Source organism: Dermacentor variabilis, chromosome 4 (assembly GCF_050947875.1).
Source record: "Dermacentor variabilis isolate Ectoservices chromosome 4, ASM5094787v1, whole genome shotgun sequence".
NCBI lineage: Eukaryota > Metazoa > Arthropoda > Arachnida > Ixodida > Ixodidae > Dermacentor > Dermacentor variabilis.
This window is the reverse complement of record NC_134571.1, coordinates 151,651,938-151,675,030: the sequence shown is the minus strand read 5'-3', so window position 1 is coordinate 151,675,030 and position 23,093 is coordinate 151,651,938. Positions and strand designations below refer to the sequence as shown.

The 23,093-nt window shown below is 44.5% G+C and overlaps 1 protein-coding gene across 1 annotated transcript in view; it reads left to right on the top strand.

Annotated features, from left to right (window-relative positions):
• The window catches only part of LOC142578012 (uncharacterized), a 51,722-nt gene that overhangs the window by 17,224 nt on the left and 11,405 nt on the right, over positions 1-23,093 (top strand). The window contains exons 4-5 of the mRNA XM_075687440.1: positions 9,310-9,387; positions 13,140-13,256. Coding sequence (XP_075543555.1) covers positions 9,310-9,387; positions 13,140-13,256 — 195 coding nt within the window. The remainder of the gene's footprint in view (positions 1-9,309; positions 9,388-13,139; positions 13,257-23,093) is intronic.

Below are 23,093 nucleotides of genomic sequence, written 5' to 3'. Positions count from 1 at the left end.
TGTAAGCGTGTAAATAATTCCCACGTCTATGACGAGTCACAGCCATAAAAATTGGCGGCTACTCGCGCTGCCATTTTTTAAAGTTTTCTTAGTGGCCAGCTTAGGTGTATGAATAACCCCTCTTACCGGTAGTAGTGTAGTGTTGCTAACACGAGGCCGAGGGATCGAATCCCGGCCGTTGCGGCCGCGTTTTCATGGGTGCGAAATGAAAGAACATCCGCGTGCCGTGCATTGGGGGCACGTTAAAAATTCCCTGGTCGTTAAAATTACTCTAGATTTCCAAACTACAGCGTGCCTCATTATCAAATTGTCGTTTTGGGATGTAAAGCCCCAGAATTCATTAAAGTATAGGAATAAACCTGGCTAATGTAAACGCGTCACGAAAGAACTGCTTTGAGCGACATAACAAACATTAGGGCCAGGGCAACTCACGCCTGTCCAAGAACGATAACTGTAGGTGGCTTCAAGAGCGGTCAGTAGAGCTAACTGTTCATAAAAGAGTTGCGCTTGTCTCCTTCGGTTAGTAAATGTTTCATTAATTTATGGACTGCAGTTTAAACGCCTCAGCATCTTCCTAGTGGCGAGATGCTGCAACAAGTAGGCTTCTGCGCCAAGAATCAAGGTGGATTGGTAACGGATGCTGCACGGTAACAAACAGAAATTGAGCTCTGAAGCCAGGAAAGCGTGTATTTAGCTGTTAAGTGTTATTACGGCCAACCTACTTTAGCATGGAAAATTTAAGAATTAACAAAAGAATTCATGCATCATTTCACAAAAAAAGGCAACTGGATCCGTCTAACGCCCCTATAAAATACGTGTAAGGCTAACTTCGGTGGTAATTCTAGCCACAACCTTTTGTAATACTACGTACTACGCTGCCTCGTAGCTCCTGCTGGCTATGTCGTAGCCGAATTGGTATAAGGGCTCTTGTTCTTGCGAATCCACCCTGCATATTCGCACCCATGGGCTTCCGCCCAATTGTGACAGACAATAACGATCTGTGGGTCAGGTCGCCCCTTTCTCTACCGTACTTTTCTTGCGTGTTCGCCACTACTAATATCTATATTCTAAGGAAAATAACGAACGTGTGTAGAGTCAGCTCCATCGGCAGCATCAAGCCTGCAGCAGAAGCTCAGGCTAGAAGGCTGTGCTCGGTGCATCCCAGAACCGGCTGTCGTTACGAACCTCAATTAATCTCCTTTATAAGTGGTGGAGCCGCGAGGTAATGTTCCACTCTACCATACTGGAACTCCGTTCTCGGACGCTACCCTCCGCCATGCTGGGCGCCGACCAGCAGACACTTCTAATGCCACCTGTCCCTTGCACTGGCACCATTCGCCATAGGGAGCCTTCCATCTTCAGCGGAACTCACGACAGCGACGTTGAATAGTGGCTGTCGTCCTACGAGCGGGTGAGCGTTCTCAACAAATGGAATGACTCGGACAAGCTAGCTTACGTATCATTCTACCTCCCGGGCGTGGCCACACTCTGGTTCCGAAATTATGAGAGGGATATCCAAACGTGGTCGTCGTTCAAGACGTCGATTGTAGAAGTATTGTCAGGAAACTCCGACCCTAGCAGTGTTTGAGTACACGCGCAAAAGAGACGGGTAAGACATTCGCCAGCTGTATAGAAGACGCTCTCAATTTGGGTGCAGGCGCGCGAACTCTGCCATCACGGAAGCGGAAAAGATCAAGTACGTCATGAAGAGAATCGATGATTGGCCAGATGTTTCTGGCCAAGGACCCGCGCACTGTTGGCGATGTTATGAGCTTGTGCTAGAGTTATGATGAATTACGTAAGCAGGGAGCTTTGACAATGTGTCATTCCACACCAAATGCGGCATCAATCTGCAGCCTGACCATCGGCCCCGAACAAGCCTTTCTGATAACTCAAATGAAGGATTTTTTTCGCGAAGAATCGCACGACAGCGATCGCTCGTGTCCGTCGCTCAGGACTCTACCAGCTCTTTACCATCTCATCTCCGTAACGTGATCCATGAAGAGGTCTACGGAAGTGCTGCCGGCTGTTCACCAACAGCATGCCGTCACTTATGCTACGACTGCGGCAATGGCCCCCCGAAGTGTGCCCGTAAGTCGCTTCCAGCAGCCTGCGCACCACCCTCCCCCTCCCATCCCCTGGACCACCACTGCCATCGCTAACCCGTGGCGTACGCCGGAAAAGCGTCCTATGATTTGCATGTACGTATCGCGGTCATGTCGCAAGGCTCTGCCACTGCCCGATCGCAGGCGTTCGATGACTATCGACGAGCGCCCTATGTGGCGCCTGATCCAAATGCGCCTTTGACCAATCGACCCTTCCACCAATCACCAGATCGGTCGCAGAGTGCTCGCCGTCCTCGCTTCGAACGCCTCCGGTCACCCTCCCCACGTCGCCGATCGCTTTCCCCTGTGCGTTGACGACCCGTCTCTAACGAAGAGGGAAACTAGACGACGCAGTCCCCGAGGCAAGAACTGCGCAACTGTCGTCATGCTGACGTCCTCCTCCTTTACCTGATAATGCCATTGACTTGTTTGTCAAAGATGCCGCTACGGTCGCCATCGTCGATACCGGTGCCATTTATTTCAGTTATGGATGGCAGGCTCGCTCCGTAAAGTGACGACGCCTCTGTCTGAATTGTCGCTTCGAACTGCGGGTGCTCAACCCATTTGCCCTACAGCTGCTTGTACAGCCCGTGTGACCCCACAGGACGTTTTATACACGATTGAGTTCATAGTTCTTTCATAATGCTCCCACGCCGTTATTCTAGGATGGGATTTCTCTCACGTCACAATGCCATCATCAATTGCGCTCGGGCTGAGATTGAACTTTCCCGCCTTGGTGACCTGGTGTCTGTCGATGCTCATCCTGCCGCTAAATTGTCGTGAAAGAAGACACCTGTATTCCCCCGCGCTATTCAGCATTCGTACCACTCTTGTGTAGTACTATATCTCATGGGACGGTCTTCATCATGCCCCTGCATCCCTTTGTTGTCCGAAAAGCACTTTGTTTGCCCCTTTGCAGCTCTTGACCTTGCCGCCGGTGTTAGCACGATGCCCATTTGCAATCATCTTTCACCGCCACTATCACTGCTCCGCCGCGAATGCCCTGGTTCCGTCGAGTCGGTCAATTCGACACGAATTGCCTCCGTCCTCGACGAAGTGCCTTCTTCTGCCGTCCATGAAGTGAGGGCCATCTCCATCCCCGACTCAACATGGACTCGTGTGTTCAGACCATTCATCGCCGAAGATGTGACACATTCGCAGCGTTCTCAACTTCTCGCAATACTTCATTACTTCGGCCTTTCTTTAGACGTTGCGCCAACATCTCTTGGCCTTGCATTTACAGTCGAGCTTCACATCGACACTGGCTCTCACTCACCACTGCGACAAAGACCATATGGCGTGTCCGCTACGAAACGTCACGTCATTGCAGACCAGGTCGATGACATGCTCCGTCGAGGCGTCATTCAACCTTCACAGAGCCCATGGGCCTCCCCCGTGATACTCGTCACAAAGGAAGACGGTTTCATCCACTTCTGTGTTGATTTTCGGCATTTGAACAAGACCACGCTTATGGACGTCTACTCATTACCACGTATCGATGATGCTCTGGACTGTTTGCAGGGAGCCAAGTTCTTCTCTTCACTGAATTTGCGGTCAGGCTACTGGCAGGTTCTGTTGGCAGACGCTGCTCGCCGGAAAGCTGGCTTTGTCACACCTGATTATTTGTAGAAATTCACCGTCATGCCTCTGGAACTTTGCAATGCACCTGCTACGTTAGAAAGAACTGTGGACTGTTCTGCATGGCCGCAAATGGAATATCTGTCTTTGTTATTTTGACGACATTGTGGTGTTCGCCCCTGATTTCCCGATACACCTGCTCCGCCTTCAGCACGTACTGACTTGCTTGATCAACGCCGGGTTGCAACTTAACTTGAAGAAGTGTCGATTTGCTGTCCGTCAGCTCACAAATTGAGGCCATGTTGTTTCAAAGGAGGGCATGCGCCCGGATCCCGAGAAGCTACGTGCTGTTACTGCCTTCTCTAAACCTACCACTATGAAAGAGCTACGCAGTTTCATCGGCCTCTGCTCTTACTTCCGGCGATTCGTTCGAAACTATGCGTCCATTATATCGTCTCTCACGCAGCTCCTTGGTGGCGCTAGACATCTGTCATCATGTTCTCCAGAGTGTGACGTCGCCTTCACAAGTATGCGCCGTCTCCTCCCGACGCCACGCATTCTTTGCCATTTTGGCCCTCAACTGCCAACCGAAATTCTTACTGATGTAAGCTGCGTAGGTCTTGGCACTGTGTTGGCACACCGTCAACCTGGGGCGCTATAACGTAAAACTATTGCAATCTTTTCTATTCCAATTCTGCTATCAGCCCTCCACGATTGGTCAAAAACTTTTTTCGACCGCCCCCACTTCACCTGTCTATCACGCGACGTCACGAAAACCGCGATACCTCCCCATCTGATATGATGTGTACACACTGATTATGCATGATTTGGCAGAAAAAAGAAAACCAGTTACTTCTGATTAGACCCGTTTTCGCCATTAGCCGCCGGCTATTCGTAAAAAGTTTTCGGGCTGCACCCACTTCACCTGCCTGTCACGCGACGTCACAAAACCGCAAGAACTAACCGCGTCAAAGTGACGTGTACGCGATAAAGATGCATTATTATGCCGAACAAAACTTAATTTTCTTCGGAATAGCCGCAGGCTGCTCCGTTCCGAAAGGAATCAAAGATGGCTGCCGCCGATCGCTCAGACGCTGGCTATTCGCACCTGCCGGAGAGCATGGGTGTATTTGCGTATAATAAAGCTTCTTGCGTGGCCGTGTAACGTTTTCGAGCACTTTCGTCACGTTTACCCCCTCATTCTGCCAACTCTTCTTTGCTGAGGGTCCGTTTTAGCGTCATTCTTGAGCTTCTGTTGCATGCCGCCGCGATTTTTGACCAGCCACCGCAAGCTAAGTAAGGGAAAGTCGACCAATCGTAGACGCCGGCACCACCCTCTTCATCCGGTCATCGACTTTCAGTGCAGTGGCTCGGCCCCATCGAATCCCTCTCCACTTGAGCGTTCTCCTCGCCTCTTGTCAGCCAATTAGGTGCGACAAGCCGCTCAGCGTAGGCAATGTTATTTGTTTTTCAAGCAAACAAAAGTGACCTCCTATGAACGATGAGAGCGTTTGATTGGTCTGTTCAGACAACCCTGCGGGTGACCGCCCGCTGCTTGCGTTGGTGGTTACGCAAATTTGACGTCAGGAGATTGGAATAGAAACATATTGGAATAGTTTTACGTTATAGGGCCCCTGGAAATTCAAAATACGTCGTCGCATACGCGAGTCGCACGTTAACCAAGGTGGAGACCAATTACAGCGTGTTTTTGGCCATTGTGTGGGCCCTTGGCAAGTTTCGCCCTTACATATACGGCCGATCTTTCGATGTAGTGACCGACCACCACGCACTATGTTGGCTGTCGACGCTAGAAGACGCATCGGGCTGCCTTGCCCGCTGGGCATTGTGAATCCAAGAAAATGACATCCGCGTGGTTTACCATTCCGCGCGAAACCACCGCGACGCTGACGCGCTATACCGATCGCCTCTTCCCCGGGAAAGCCAGTCACGGCTCTTCCTGCTAGTGCACATTGTCCTCTCTAGACTTTGACACTATTGCTGCTACACAGCGTAATGATGCTTGGACTGCATCTCTGTTTGACCTTCTCTCGGATACGTCGAAAGTTCCTGCGCCAAGTTCCTCATTTTACAATTCAGGACGAGCTACTATATTGACGCAACTATGCCCCAGAGGGACGTACCTGGTTAATCGTCATTCCGAGAATCTTGCGATCAGAGCTCTGCTCCTCGTTCCACGTTAACCCAGAGTGTGGCCGCGCGGTAGTCTTCAAGAACTATGAAAGACTTCGACACCGCTATTAGTGGCGAGAAATGTACAATTTCTTTCGAAACTTCGTCCGCTCCTGTCACGAGTGCGAACGCCGCCAAGCGCAATCGCACAACATCGCCGGTGAAGTCCAGCCTTTACAATGCCCGTCCCGACCCTTTGATCGCGTGGGCATAGATTTATTTCTACGGGGCACTTCCGTTGACTCCAACCGGCAACAGGTGGATAATTGTTGCGGTAGACGCCTTAACACGTTATGCGGAGACTCCTACTCTACCAAATGTTACAGCGTAGGAGGTTACTGCGCTGTTCTCCCCTTAGTCATGGAGGTCCAGGCGAACTTTTAAGGCTCATTCACACCGGCGACTGACAGTGGTTTCGCGACCAAGTTGATCGCAAAGCGACCACTCGCAAATGATCGCATATGGTCGCTTTTCTCGAAAAGCGACCTTTTGGGCCAGTCCCTCGCGGCTCGACTTTTCAGCCACGCGACCGTGTTCGCAAAACTGATATACCAATCAGCGGCGCATCGGAAGTGATCTTTCATGTGTCTACATTCGGCCTCCTCCCGCGTCGCGGCGAATTCCGCGTAGCTTCCGAGAGTTCTCGCTGAGAATGATAATCTCCGAAATTGCGACTTGCGGGTCCCGCTCAGCCGGACTTGCCGGTGTCAACATCAGTCCCCTTAAGTCGCTGTTTAGCCGCAAGTCGCAAATGGTCGCGCGACCTCCTCAAGTCGCCGGTGTGCATGAGCCATTAAGCGACAGAGGCTGCGCCTTCTTATCTGAAGTGATCGAAGAAATGCGTGCTGAATGCGCTATTGTTCATCGTAAATGCACTACTTATCATCCACAGACTAACGGTACCATAGAACGCTTTAATCGAACTCTTGGTGGCATGCTCGTTACGTATGTCTCACCTGGGGCGCTATAACGTAAAACTATTCTAAACTTTTCTATTCCAATTCTGCGATCAGCCCTCCGCGATTGGTCAAAAACTTTTTGGGCCACCCCACTTCAACGGTCGGTCACGCGATGTCACAAAAATCGCGTTGGCTCTCCATTTGATATGACGTGTACAGGCTGATTGTGCATCATTTGACACAACAAAAGAAAAATAGTTATTTCTGATTTGACGCCTTTTCGCCATTAGCCTCCGGCTATTGGTCAAAAGTTTTCAGGCTGCACCAACTTCACCTGCCTGTCACGCGACGTCACAAAACCACAAAAACTCACGCGTCAAAGTGACGTGTACGCGATAAAGATGCATTAATTTGCCGAACAAACCTGAATTTTCTTCTGAATAGCCGCAGGCTGCCCCATTCTGAAAGGAATAAAAGATGGCTACCGCCTAGCGCTCAGGCACTGGCTACTCGCACCTGCCAGAGAGCATGGGTTTATTAGCTTATAATAAAACCTCTTGTGTGGCCGTGTAACGTTTTTGAACACTTTCGGCCCGTTTACGACCTCGTTCTGCCAACTCTTCTTTGCTGAGGATGCGTTTTAGCATCATTCTTAAGCTTCTTTTGCATGCCGCCGCGATTTTCGGCCAGCCACCGCAAGCTAAGCGAAAGAAAGTGGACCAATCACAGACGCCGGCACCACCCTCTTTATCTAGTTATCGATTTTCAGTGCAGTGGCTCGGCCCCATCGAATTCCTCTCCACTTGAGTGCGCTCCTTGGCTCTTGTCAGCCAATTAGATAAGACGACCAGCTTTGTGTAGGCTATGTTATTCGTTTTTCAAGCTAACAAAAGTGGCCTACTATGAACGAGGACATCGTTTGATTGGTCTGTTCAGACCAATCTGTTCAGACTTCTGGTAACCTGTTCAGACTTCTGGAAATCTGTTCAGACTTCTGGTAACCGCCCGATGCTTGCGTCGGCGGTTAAGCAAATCTGACGCGAGGAGATTGGAATAAAATCATATTGGAGTAGTTTTACGGTATAGCGCGCCTGATCCCTCTAAGTAGGACCTAGTCCTTCCGTTTGTCACCTACGCCTACAACACCGCGACTCAGGCCACTACCGTATTCTAACCCTTTTACCTTCTTTACGGCCGTCACCCTTCGCACACAATCGACACCATTCTGCCCTACCAGCCCGACCCATCTGAATGCCTGCCGATCTTAGAAGCCACGAGACACATCGAAGAATGTCGCCAGCTGGCCCGCCAATTACCCTCGGACGACCAGAGCCGTGAAAAAGCCGTTCACGACACCGAGACCTCGACTCCCGCTTTTCTTCCTGGCGCCCTCGTCTGGTACTTAATGCCACACCGCATACCTGGGCTCACTTCAAAACTCATTCTGAAGTACGACGGGCCATACCGCGTAATCGAGAGAGCATCACCCGTTAATTAACTGATTGAGCCGCAAATGCCACCGTCCTACATGCGACGTCGTAACCGCGAAATCGTTCACGTTCAGCGTCTCAAGCCCTATCACCCTTCTACCGTCCTTCCAGAAAACTAAGTCGCCGTGATGGCTCCTTTATTTCCGTGGAGCCATTGTAAGAAAAATAACGAACTTGAGCGCAGTATCAAGCGCGTGGCAAAGGCTCGGGCTAGGGCACTGTGCTCGGTGCATCCTACAACCGGCTGTCGTTAAGAACTTAAATAAATCTCCTTTATAATATATTTATCTGTACGGATGGCACATCTTTAACAGAGTAGTTTTCCTCATTCAAATACATCAGAACTCGTGAGGAAGAGGACGATATGACCTAGTTCATTAACCTCAAAGACTCCTGAATGGTTCATTCAGAAGTAAGAAAAAAACATTGGCCAGTAGCAGGCCCACGTCAGTTCACTCGCCTCGCCAAACTATCACGCAAAATTAATAACGTAACTCCGCAGTAAAGTCCACCTTTCACGTATTCTTAGAAGAAGCAGTCTGTTAACCAGTTTTCGTAAGACTGAACAGCCAAAACATATTGCGCACCCAAGCACAGCGCCAAGTACTTTGGGGTACAATGTATAATCTGTGTAAAGCAGGCGTGCCCATTTTCTCGGAAAATTTGGGAGTGTTACTGGGCGAACATGCCTGGATGTAAATAAACAGCGTAAGTTTTACGCATACTGTAGGGTGGGAAGACACACACACACACAAGCGCTAATTTATTAAGCAATTTTCTGTTTTTTTATGTCCTATGGTATCTGCAATGGTTGCGCTGTGTATTTCCATATGTATCTGTACCAACTCGCCCATATGGGCTACACTTAGGAATATACTTCTTCAGCACATTGTAACAGTACCTTCTCGAGTATGAAATTACGGACGTACAGATGAAAACATTAAAATACTCATATGTGACACAATGAAAACAATCATAGGTGAAAACTTTAGAAAATGTAAGTAATGCTTGGGTTTTTTTTAACTTCCTATTTTCTCTGTCTTTCAGCCTACATACGTTGATAACTGCACCTGTATTCTGACAGGAGGTAAACTGGGAATGTTTCCAAACGACACGGATTGCAAAGTATGTATGTGCATTTCTGCACCAGCATGGTTGTCTATTTGCCATACATATAAGGATAGGCATTTTCTTTTCGACGTAAGAAGGATGTATTGTACCTGTGTTGTACGAGCAGCATGCATATTTGATATAATTTGTATCCGTGCTGATCTGCGACGCGAACATGTTACCTGAGCGTGAACTGCCTTTGTTTGTAGTGCTCAGCGGGGATGCGTCCTGCTGAGGTTTCATTTCTCTTTGCCCGGTTGCTTAAAAGTGCCTGATGCACAGTCATTCGTGAAATATAATATTTTACTTCTTTCCTAGTCTGTTTGCGTTATGAATAAAAGGCCCTGCCCTTAGACACGCTACTACTTTTGGTTTATAAGGTATGCAGATCTAAGGGTACCGCAGGGTAAATTTTTGTCGAATTGTAGATGGTGCCCGGTCGTCTTCTCCTGTCAAAATAAAAAAAAAACTTTATTTCGAATTTAACCTTTGTTCGCAAAATGATCCTTACTATAGTTCTTATAATGTAGCTTCGGAAAATATCAGCTCCCTCCTTCATGGCTAGTAATGTTAAAGCAAGAAATGCGCTACGACTGACGCTGAATGGCTAAACGTGCGGGAGAGTGGTTACACGATGGGTTAGAAGGACGGATATTAATGGTATCTCCGTTGAAACTTGGTGGTAGCTGACAACACCAAGCTGGATATTTGTACCTTTCTTTTGCATGTATTATCGGTTCTTACTATGAATTGCGAACATCAACACTCCAACCATCTTTTAATAGTGTGCGCTGAATATTCATAAATTTTTTCACCATTATCCCAATGTCAGCGGTCTCATGCAGGCTAATTAGTTTCTGTTTGCATTTCGACTAAAACGGCGAAATGTTAACAGCACACGCTTTATGGTTTTCAAACCATTTTCACAAGCTTCTTCACAACGCCTTTTGAGTACAGGGTTTCTAAATATTTAATTTAATGTTTAGCCGATTTATCTTTTTCAAGCAGAAGCCGGTACAGTAGTCCTTGCTGGGTAGCTTCCCCTTTCTTTTTCTCCATGGGGAATCGACATTTTTATGTATAAATACTTAAGGACCCAGCGTTCGACCAATTATTTAATATATCATTCAGCTGCCTTTGGAGGCGAATTTCACAGAAGGCTCCTTGTACTTCTTCTTTCTGTGTTGCGCAATTTGCACATCTTGTGGGCGCATTGAGCCCCGTAAGCACCCTTCCATTAATTTCGTTGTCAAGCTTGGTTAAACCACCCCACCGCAAATCCGACGAACTGCTGCACGTGCTTCTTAACCGCAGTGGTTGCTTAATGGCTATGGTATTGGGCTGCGAAGCACGACGCCACAAGATCGAATGCAGGCCACGGCAGCCGCATTTCGATGGGGGCGAAATGCGAAAACACCCGTGTACTTAGATTTACGTGCATGTTAACGAATACCAGGACGTCCGAATTTCCGAAGTCCCCCACTACGGCGTGCCTCATAATCAGATAGTGCTTTTGGCACGTAAAACTCCATAATTTAATGAAATTTAATGTAATTTATTGTGCTTCATGCCGCAGGCTTTTCGTCTCCTCTCTATCTTTCGCACGATTGCCAGCATACTTTGGCAACAGCGCTCTGTTTGTGGAATGTACGTATCTATGTATGTGTGTATGTATGTATGTATTATGTATGTATGTATGTATGTATTTGTGTATGTTTTTTTTCACGCGAACATGGATCACATTATTTAACATCAATGGCTGCTGCGCTGAAGAATATGGGTTCAAATGCATCCTTCGGACCAACTTGAGTCGCTGTGTTAGTGACACTATATCACCGCTCACGTTGCATTTACCACTAAAACATTTCCAATTATTCAGTCAATTTCTCTGACATCCTGTCCGTATATTTTTACACGTCTAATAGATGCGTGATCAGAATGTGGACAATTCTAAGTTAGAGACACTGAATATTTGTGACCGCACCACAGGGCGGCTGCGGTTGAGACGCCGTGTTTATTGCGGATGTTGTTATACGGCCGCGGAACGTATACAATCGGCGCTATACACCATCGGCTGTAAGCAGCACATCCCGGGACATTTGCTAGCTTCACGCACCACGTGTGACATTTCCCGGGTGAACTTCCTTTGTGATGTTCCCCAAGATTTCTAAGTGCGTCGAATAAACCACAAACACACAAAAAAAGAGGTTTTTTAGACGGCACTGTGTCTGCTGACCACGTTGTTGTTTCCCGTTTCACTTGCATGCTTCGGTACTTACGGGAATCTCCAGTCACAAAGCCGCAACATATGGCTGCCATAAAATAGTCTCAGCAAATAGTGTCAGCACACGATTCAGGACACCATCACTCTGCTAAATCTTCATATAAGAGCCGGCGACCCTCTACACCTGTTTATATCTGTGTCTCATTTGTTGCGCACATAAAGAACAAGGAACGGTCATATCGTTTGCGATTCATAGTGAGCGGTAGCGAAAAGGGCTGTGGTTATTCACTGAATGCACCACTCATTACCATTAAAATATCGGGTTCCTTATGCTTAGGGCAGGATTCTACTTTCATGGCATCCCGTCATATCAGGGCAGCTTTTCCATCGATAGCTATTCCTCTTCCTGTATATAAGCAGTAATAATTTGAATGCATGTGTGCGTGGGCCGCTTATCTATGACGACGACTGTACAAGATGTTGTGGATGTTTTCAAGCCTCATATTTTGTATACTATACTGGTATTTCAGACAGCATCAACAAGCAATCAATGATTTTATAGGAAGGCATCTCGCCTTCAGATATGCGAGGGAGCTATGCAAAAACGTGTGATTGATGGTATAAACAGTACTGATTTATCGCACCTTTAATCCTCAGTGAAATACATGTTTTACACCTTCGCTTCTTTTGAAGAGGTTGTGAAGTTGCTCTCCGTCAAGAACGACAATGCTCTGGCTCCTGTGACGTGACAGGAAAAGGATCACAGACATGTATGGGGCGGATTCTAGCTCCTAGAAAGGAAAAAGACTGTTGAATAGATATAGAATATAGGGTAACTATATGATGTACTGAATAATTTCTTATAGGCTTGATAGCAAAGAGGCATAAATATGTGCTTAGGCTTTTCCATGAAATCTACGTTAAGCGACACATCGCTACCGGAAAGAGGCGTTCTGACAAAGTACAAACCACTTAAATTGTTTGACGAGCACCGAAGGGGTTTGCATTCTGAACTATTGGTATGTGACCGCAACATCCAGGAACCATAACACGTGGACCTCGCGTCTAGCAGCGGAATGTTATAGCCATTCAGAGACCCCGGCGCATCGGGGACTAAGGGATACTGGGCCGCCATCATAGCTATTGGAATGTCCTTGATTAAGGCAAAATCTCAACAACTGGTTGAAGCTTCGTTGACTTTTGACAAATGTGTGTGATTGAAATGAAATGTTTGCATTTGTCTCCTATTCCTAATGAATATCATACTTCGATAACAAAATTTATTGAGTATTCTTCATGAAGCGCTCCGCTGCTGCACACAAAGTAGCAGGCTTAATTCGCGTCGTCGGCTTTTGCATTCGGGTAGGTGCGTAATGGAGCTACGCTCTTTTACGTTGCACTTTGTGCATGTTAGGAAACCAAGGTTGACGAAATTAAGCCGAAGTTTTCTAATACGGCGTCCCTCATAGCTGGTTATGCAGCGTCGCAATGCATCACACCATACAATACATTATTTTTAATTTTTCCCGTGGCACCGCTTTAGATGGTGGCCGTTGGATATGATGGAGAATACGCCAATAGAGCAGGAAAGTGTCAACATGGCAAGTGCACTCTACCTATCATACCACTGGGATGCGCAGGGGTGTCGCCTCCGCAGAAGGTGAGATATAAAAGTCACAAATTTGTTTCACACACACACACACACACATATATATATATATATATATATATATATATATATATATATATATATATATATATATATATATATATATATATAAAAGTGTCTGTGTGTGTTGACGGCCTTTTTGGGTACCCTGGTGTATTTACCGGACCGTCACATTTGAACTCTCTGCAGCTTAAGTAGAACTCCTGAAATTGCTATTCTATCTCAGCAAGGGGTAATGTTACAGCTGCTTATGCACTTTGGAGTGCGATATTTTGATAACCATTAAGCAAATTATTAAAATGCCGATGGCATAGGTGAATTGTTATTGGATCAATAAAGAAAGAACAATAGAAAGTAACTTCATTTAGTTATATGCACTTATAGCGGTTCTTGCTAGCTACGCGTTATGAAATGCGACGTCGAATGCGTTAATTTTGCATTCAGAATCAGGAATATCAACAGTTGGAAGGATGCCACATAAAACGTTGCTATTACGGGGGAAAGAGCCAGCGAGCACTGCTTTGGTCAGCCAAGACCAGGAACGAAGTTGCAGTCAGCTTCTCACGGCTTTTGGGCAGGCAAGCCTGGACGGTACCGTCTGGCTTATGTGGAAAGTTGATCACAGTGTAGGCGACTGTCACCTTTGCATGCTGAATCAGCGTACCGAAAGTTAAATTTGTTAAAGGTATTGGAACACAAACTTCTCTTTAGAATCAGCTACAAAATGAAGTGGTCATCGAATGCGCATGTTTTCAAATTTCTAACATAAACATAGCGTATTGGCAAAATTAGGTAGAGTAAAAAAATCCTTTCCTTTTGCACGCATTACAATCTTCCATAGCCCATAAATCATGTCTACGAGCAGCATATGTGCTGATTTCCTGCTACTCTTAAAAAATACTGGTTCTGTTTAAACTGACACACACACACACACACACACACACACACACACACATATATATATATATATATATATATATATATATATATATATATATATATATATATATATATATATATATATAGGGAGGGTTTCTTCGAAGTTCATCATGTAGGACCCGACGTTACATACGCAGGAAGGAGCCGACGAACTTTTTGGTAGACTTCATTACTTAACATTTTGGGCTGGTGGACCAGCTTTCGTCAGAGTACAGTAACTCATGTACAACACAAACACAGCTTCAAAGCCACGGTATCAAGAGCAGAGGGCGCGCTATCTGCACTGGCTAGAACATACACTGCGCATCATATATCCTTATCGTTGCGCATTATAAATGATTATCAATGACACGCATTTTGGTATACAAAAAATGAAATGCAAGATGTGTTCAAGATACAATATATACAAACATGACTCCAGGTAAGTGCCAGCGGTTACCATGATAATGTGTAGTGAAAACAAAATGACGTACACATGCAGATACAAAGGCGTGATGTTTAGCCCATGGCATCTCTAAGTGCAACCTCGAATTATCTAAAAATTGACGTATTAAGTGTACAACTTCGAGCCACAGCGACATACGTCATAAAAGCCACATGTAAAAAAAGAGGGAGAGAAAAAAGCGTAGGAATCACATATGTACATTGTGTGGGAAGTGTATATTTTTGCTCAATCTAAAGTTAGACAGGTTAGTTTACCTTTCGTTTCATTTATTCCGGAAGAGAAAGTGTTAAATTGGTGAATCAGGTAAGATTCGCGTGGCTCGATGTCATGGTTGGTGCGGAACCCACTTCTGAGTATTGTTACATTGAGATTGTTAAATGAGTGGCCCGGCATGTTAACATGTTTCGAGAGTGGTAGATTTGGTTGGGATTTGGCATGCGACCTGTGGTTGTTAAAACGGATCCTGAAAGGTGTTTCAGTCTGGCCTATGTATTGCATGTGGCAAGTACCGCACTCGAGCAAGTACACTACGTTATATGAATCAGAGTTTAAACTGCCTTTAATAGTGAACATGAATTGGCTGGCTGTGCTGGTGGCAGTAAATGTAGGCGATATATGAGCGCGGACTTTACGACGCGGTTTATTGCAGCAGCTGCAACCGGTCGGGTTAGAAGTGGCGATTGTTGAAGACGTTAGTATGTCACCTATGTTTTTCGAACGCCTATACACGACACGAGTTGGCTCAGGAAAGATGTCTTTTAAACTGTCGCTTTGGGTGAGAATGTTATAGTGTTTGCGGAGTATGCCTGAGACCATATATATATATATATACGCGCGCGCGTGTCCGTGTCTATTGTGTAAAGGAGTATTTCGAAAAACGTAGCTTTATTAAAGGGAAGGCTTAAATAAAACCTATTGTTCGCCGCCCATGCGCACAGGAATTTCTTCCCAAAATGTGCTGCGAAATCTATTATTGGTCGCACATTTATTAGTCCGCTGTTTTTCACAGCGATAAAAGGCAATGAAAGATATCGCCCAGTAAGACTTCTTAATCCTTATGGAGCTGAATTTTGCGTGCAAAGGTAACATAATCTGCCCTTACGCCTTTGTGGTCAAACCACCGATGTAACCTTGAAGATGACATTCGCATGTATACTATAGTACGACTATTTCAATTTTCAATGATGATATAATTGTTAAAAAACAGAAGATACAGGCTGTATATTACACTGGAGAGGGTCCCAAAGAAATGGCTTCACTGGTACCCTCAGCAAGCAATACAAAGTGTGAATACATTAGAAGCAGCATAAATGGTATTATTTAGTACAAATGAATAAAACGATTAATTCAAACAGAATTAAAATTTCTTAAGTACAGATAGTAATCTAGCAGGGAAGAACGCAAGTAACAAATTTTACATATAAGAGTGCACTTTCAAAACCCAATAGGTTATCCAAGGGATTACAAATAAAAAACACTCAATTTATTGCAAAATACATGGTCTACGTGAACATTTTGAAGCTGCCGATGCCAGTAATTTGATACGTTTAGATAAATTATTCTGTTTTATTGTTGTGTATGCTTGAGTAATTTGTCCATATTTAATGTATTTTTTGGCAAATGTCGTAGCATTACTATATTTGAGCATGTTAAATATAACAAAGATATTTTGTAACTGGTTTGTTACTAAGTTATAAAAACATATAAGCAAGTTAAAACAAAATATTTGATCCACTGAAATAATCTGGCTATGACGGCGTAAGTAGTCTACACGCGCGTAGTTCGAAGTCCTGAGGATCATCCGGATGGCTCGAATTTGAATGGGCTGAACAGGTAAAATGTAAGAATTGTACGCGCTTTCCCAAGTATCCATCCCTCAGTGAATGCCACTATGTATAAAAACAAAATTCAGTGACCAAATGGTGTGTTGAAAAAAATATGGTCGTGTTTTGCTGAGTGCTCTGATAGCAAATGCAGTCTTGCATTTGAAGTGATGACTATGGCTATGAAACTTAAGGTTGATATCTATTTGTAGAAATGAAATGCTACAGATTCAGTGATAGTGATCATCATAGCTTGCTGGTGAAGCAGCGCACTGACACGGACACAGAGAAGACACACAAGAAAAGACAACACTCGCTGCGCTCGCAACTATTTTATTTCAGAACACATACTTCAGATATGTATACCTGCGCACCCTCAGGCGCCAAAGAAAATCAAGGCGAGATTAAAGGCATTTTTTAAAAATCATTTGCCCGCACATACTCGGGCGTCAAAGATATGACACCTATCTATTAAGGTGTGCTATCCTATTGTAATTTGTTGCAACCCTAACAACCATTTTAATTACAGAATTTTTTTTCTTCCTTCTTTTAGTGTACTTCCAAAAAGGCAACCTCACGATGGCTTAGATGTACAGATGGCTGACTGATACAACCCTCTCCCCTGTTGTGAATATGATAGGCTTCGATTATTTCCCTGGTTAGCTGATCCTTGTGGTGCGATAAAACTGTGGTATCATTGTAAAGCGGCCAGAACCCATGTTGTGAGCAGTGCCCCTTAATGTGGGAATGAATGTTTCCCCCCAGTGAGCTTTTGTGCTACAAAAGTCTTGTGTTTACACACCGACCCGTTTGGCCGACGTATACTTTTCCACACGATATGGGCAAACAGTAGACTACGGATGACCTGCACTCGACAAGTTTTTCTTTATGCTTGACCGTGCACTTACGACCATTTACTTTTACTTTTGTTGAAACTCTACGATCCAGTCCGGCACATATTTTTCCGAGTTTGATCGGTGCTGAAAGAAAACTACTCGGAGACCATATAGACGAATTTAGTTTGCGTAAGGCTAGAACTACAGTTAGAAATTCAGCCAAAAAGACGGAATAGAAGTCTGGAATCCTGACTGCAAATGGCCAGTCTTGAGCGGGAGAGAAAAGATTTTTCTCCAGATTCCAGATTTTTCTTCACATTGTGAGGCGTCTGTCGCAATGACCGTACTGATAGATAAACTCAATAAATGGTCCTGTAATAAGCCATTTATTACATTATAATAGACATGTTTTGCATTATTTGGGTAGATGTCATCATATATAATTTGTAGGTTCTCTCGCACATCACAAATGGGCGGTACCCCCCCGAGACGTACATTTAAGGGATTTATCAATGTTTGTACGAAGACTACCTGTAGTGTATGAAAACGATGCCAGTGTACTCCGAAAAAAAGTGCAGGCTGGGAAATGAATATGTATTTCAATATTGTAATAGGGGATTCATACAATTTTAAGACAGTTTGCACCGTCAGTAACCGAAATCTGCACAATATTGAGGGCAACCTGACTTCTTGGTGTAATATGTTATTGGGAACATATTTCGATAATCCGCAACACAGTCGTAGTACTTTCCGCTCAAGAAGAATTTATAAGCCGGAGCACCAGGAAATACAACACATCCAAATTCTAAAATGGGCCGCACATACATTTTGTATATTATTAAAAGTGGATCTCTCCGCTTTCCGGACCGTCTGTTGCACAGCTTACGTAGCATACCAACTGCTCGCACTCCTTTTTTAACTATATGGTCAATATGGCCGAGCCAGCTGAGGGAACCATCATATACTACACATAAGTATTTCACCGACTCCACTTGAGGTATAGTCTCGAGGTGATAGGATATCGATATATTAACGGCAGTGTTAAGAGGGCAAACCAATATCGAGCATTTCCTAACGTTAAGTGAACGGCGAATTATGTGTAACCAGGTTTCTATAGCCTTGAGGTAGTTTCGTATTCGATAATATAGAGAGTGAATATCACTGTCTGATGCGAAGAAAGCAATGTCATCCACGTACACGTATGTTTGTACATCTTGATGAAGAGGAACGGAACACATCAGAATATTAAACAGTAATGGTGAAGTGACAGCTTCTTGAGGAACACCTCGTGATTGATTATATATACTCGAGGAAACGCCTCTCAGACTGCAGTAAAATGTTTTTACATTGAAAAATTCACCAATCCAGTTTGAAAAGTAATTTGGAATCTCTAGATTTCGCAATATATCTAATAAACATAAGTGTTCTAAACTGTCGTAGGCTTTGGAAATGTCTGATGTCAAAAGAGCACCTATTTTCCTCTGTCGCCGTGCTAATTTTATTCTACTTTCTAGGTCCACGTGAGCATGCCAAATTGAACATGATGGTCGGAATACCATTCGGCAGGGGCTAAGCATGTCCTTGTTCTGCATAAATTTAATTATGCGGGGATATAGAATTCTTTCAATTTATTTAACCAAATTTGAAGTTAGCGCAATTGGCCTAATGTTATCTATTGTATATCCAGCCCCATGATTTTTAAGAATAGGGATGATTTTAGCAATTTTCCACGCAGACGGAATCCATGAGAAGCGAATTGAGTAATTTACAATAGCTAAAGGTCATCAGGAGCTTCCTTAAATAAAATTCTGATCATAGCAGATGTTACCCCATCCACACCGGGATCTGAATCTGGAAGTCGCTGCACGATTTCAGCCAATTCTAACAAGGAGATTTCTGTAAAATCATCTGATGCCCTTCGTAAGCGAGAACGACTTGGCAAGACAGAAGAAAATCTAATTTCTAATCCCTTCGCGATTTCTTCTAGTGATTGTTTCATTTCATCGCTACTTAAGATTATAGAATCAATATTAATTTGACGCGGAAGAACTTCTCTACCGCGGAGAAAATGGAACAATGCACGCTTATTTTTATTGTTAGATAAGAAATCAAAATGCTTACAGTCGAATTCATCTTTGGCTTTAGAAACTGTATGTTTAAAGACTGCTCGAAAAAATTTATAGTCACTCCAATTTTGGGGACTCTGGTTATGCAATAATTTTATCCAAGCAGATTTTCTCTTTCTGTAGTATGTAACTGTCTGTAGACCAAGGTCTGTAAGGATTTCTTTTATTCAAGACAATCTCAAATTGAGCGTTTTTTTGAGAACTTTCCAAAGCGGAACAGATAATCGTGTTCTTTTTTTCTTCTGTAGGCGCATCAGACAGAGTTGAAAGAACATTTCGTAAGCATTTTTTTAAATGTTGTAATTTATGAAAGTTCGAACCTGGTCACTTATAAATGTTACCGGACGTGCGACGCGAAATACTATTGGAAGGTGATCACTGCTTGTCGAACAATCAATAGTCGACCAAGAAGTTACGGAGAGACTCGGGCCAGAGAATGTAAGATCTAGTGAAGAGTAAGATCGGCCGCTAATAAACGTAATAGATCCGCAGTTTACACGTGAGTCGATTGTCCGATGACCGGTTCCACAATCAGGTGCCGCACAAATCTGTTTTTAAACCCCATGACATATGGTGACAATTTAAATCACCTGAGATTACAATGTCACGTCCACAAGAGTTAATAACACTATCTAGTGTGCTAGTGTCCTGTACGCCGGATGGAAAATATGCATTAACTACGGTAAAAGGACAACATCCCGGGAGAACCACTTCTATCGCTACTATTTCACACTCTGGAGTAGAAACTTCAAATGAAATTTTAGCTTTATGGCAAATTTTAGATGAGATAAGTGTAAGTAATCCGCCACCTCTTGTAGGACGGGCTAATCGAAATGACTTGTAGAATTTCAGTTGAAAAGATTTCTCAGGATTTAGCCACGTTTCGTGTAACAAAATTAAATCAGGACAAAGCTGAGAAGTTAAACAAGTTAAATCTACTAAGATAAAGAGCGGCAGTTCCATTGAAGCATTTTTAGTGATCCTATTTTTTGGAAAGTGCCGCAGTTGAAACTGCCTTCTGTAGAATGTTATCCTTTAGCACAACACTGGACTGACTTTTCTTAGCTTTTGAGTGAGGACCGGGGGAGGAGTCTTCACTAATAGAAGACAGGGTTCTTTTATATGCCCGAGAATTTTGTTCTACCTCTGTCATCTCCAAATCTGTATCAATCAGATTACAAGTTGTAGGGCCCGTGGAAGAGGGAGTTGAAAGTTCAATATCATTATTGCAAAGATTGGCGTCTGATCTTTCATGGTTAGTTTGGTGCTCAGGATCAACTGCTTGCGTTGGTACAGGAGCTGGGCAGGTAGTTTGCATCAAATGAGATAAATGACTAGAAACGGCTTCAGAGATACATTCACGAAGGCTCATTGCCAACCTTTCCACAGCTTTTGTAACTGCCTTTTCCACAGCGGCCTCTATAGTAGCAGTAAGTGATCGGTCCGTGGTAAGAATTTGTCTGCCTATTATCCCCGCATAGCCAGATGCCCTTTCTCTCAAAATGTTTACGGCCTCCATCTTGGAGCAGCGTCGACGATCAATTATTTCAATCACTTGTAATTCTTGAGCCCTAACAGAAAAGTTTAAATTATTCGCTGGATGATTTCCATCACAAAGACAGCATCGCTCTTCTTGGGCACTACAATCACTTTGAGCGTGTTCTCCCCCACATGCGCAACAACGCTGTCTTGATTTACACCCTGCCATACTATGGCCGTATCGCCAGCAATATTCTTTCTGACTTTCGGCGTACATCAAGTGTAACCACTATGAAGACTACCCTGGGCCTAACTTCACTTGCATAATGACGCAAAATAGCACGCCTGTGTCTTTTTCACAAAATATTTCATCATGAGTCTATTGACTACGAGTTACTTCTTCACCCTTCATATGCTCGGATTCTTTTATTCCTCGCGCATCATATGACTGGAACCACCTTCCTTCCTCAATTGCCACAATTCCTGAACCTGTATTGTTTTGGACTGCTGTTACCGCTTCTATTGAATGATATATTGTGTTGATCACTTATTCTAACTTATCTATGTCTTGATAATTGTTCTCTGCTGTTGCTTGTATTTTCAGTGTTATGTATTACCCACTCCCCTCTATAATGCTTTGCCCTGAACACAAGGGGCCACACCTTTAGCTCTGACGGGCAGGAACTTCCAGCAAAAGTTGCAATCACTGATTCTGTTGGGACCCGCTTATTGTCTACCACTCGATTGCATCGGTAAACAGCAATTACTCCAGTCCCAGACAATCAGCGTTTCAGCGGGAGAAAAATCAGCATCGACACCTCTGACTATTCCCTTAGTGCAGGCGAGGTGAGCAGGGATGAAGGCACTCACCGGTAATGACGCCAATGATGAGCACTTTAGCAAATCCGCAACACAGGACTGGTCTGGCGATCGACACACGATACCTCCGCGGCCTCACTGCCTCACTTCGGTGATGGTCTGGTATGAAGAGATAGCAGCTTGCAGAGATTTCTGGATCGCCTGGGGGTTGGTCAGACGTACAAAGCCTCCATTTGAAGGAACCAGAGCCAGCGGGATGTTGCTCACACCACTTCAGATGAACAAATTCATCCGTTGGAATAGAGGCCGCCCATGGAGGAAAACCCCTGCCTGGGGAGTTCATGGACATCAGCCTAGGATGAAGGTGACGTTAGAATTAGTGAGAGTTCAATAAATAAGATTAGTAAAGCCTAATATCAACCAAAACCTGGCCAAGTGACAGAAGCCGCAGCGAACGAGCAGGAACGGCAGCGCGCCTGCTCCTGGCGACTTCAGTCCCTTTGCTGTGCCACCCCATGTGGCAATATATTGAACTGATTTATCTACCTTCTTAAAGGCACTCGCAAAAGATCTATAAGTTTACCAATGACTGGAATAATGTAATAATAAACGTAATTCTATGTGACATGTCTGTCAACCTTATTAAAAACAGGAGTTACTTTTGCTTTCTTAGAAAAGCTATGAAGAGCGGCAATCTTGAAAATTAAGTTTACGGAGTGGCTTAATGTGCGGCAGGCTAGGTGACTCACTAATTAAGATGATTAGCGAATAAATTATGTCATCTAGGACCAGTGTGCTTAAACGAGAGGGTACTAAGAATCTCTGGATCCGGACGGGCCGCCAATGGAAACTTACCCTTGCAGCATTTAACACCCGAACCCTGTCGAGTGGGGCTAGCTTAGCTGGGCTCTTTGAGGAATAGTGAGACACTGTTTGGGATTTCATCGGCATTAGTGAGATTAGAAGAACTGGTGCGGCTTATACATTGCTGAATAACGGGCATGTCCTCTGCTTTAGAAGACTCCTAGATAAGAAGCAATACGGGGTAGGATTCCTAATCCATAAGGATATAGCGGGCAACATTGACGAACTTTGCAGCATTAATGAGAGGGTAGCTGTAGTTCTAATCAAGCTTAATAAGACTTATAGATTAAAGGTAGTACCAGTCTACGCTCCTGCGTCCTTTCACGTTGATGCAGAAGTAGATCAGCTTTATGAAGGTGTTGAATTAGCGATGACAAAAGTGCAAACTCAGTATACTAGTATGGTATACTCAGTATAGTAAAGGGCGACTTCAATAAAAAGGGAGAAAAATGCAGGCTGGGCAACAAGCAACAGGCAACTATGGCATCGATTCTAGG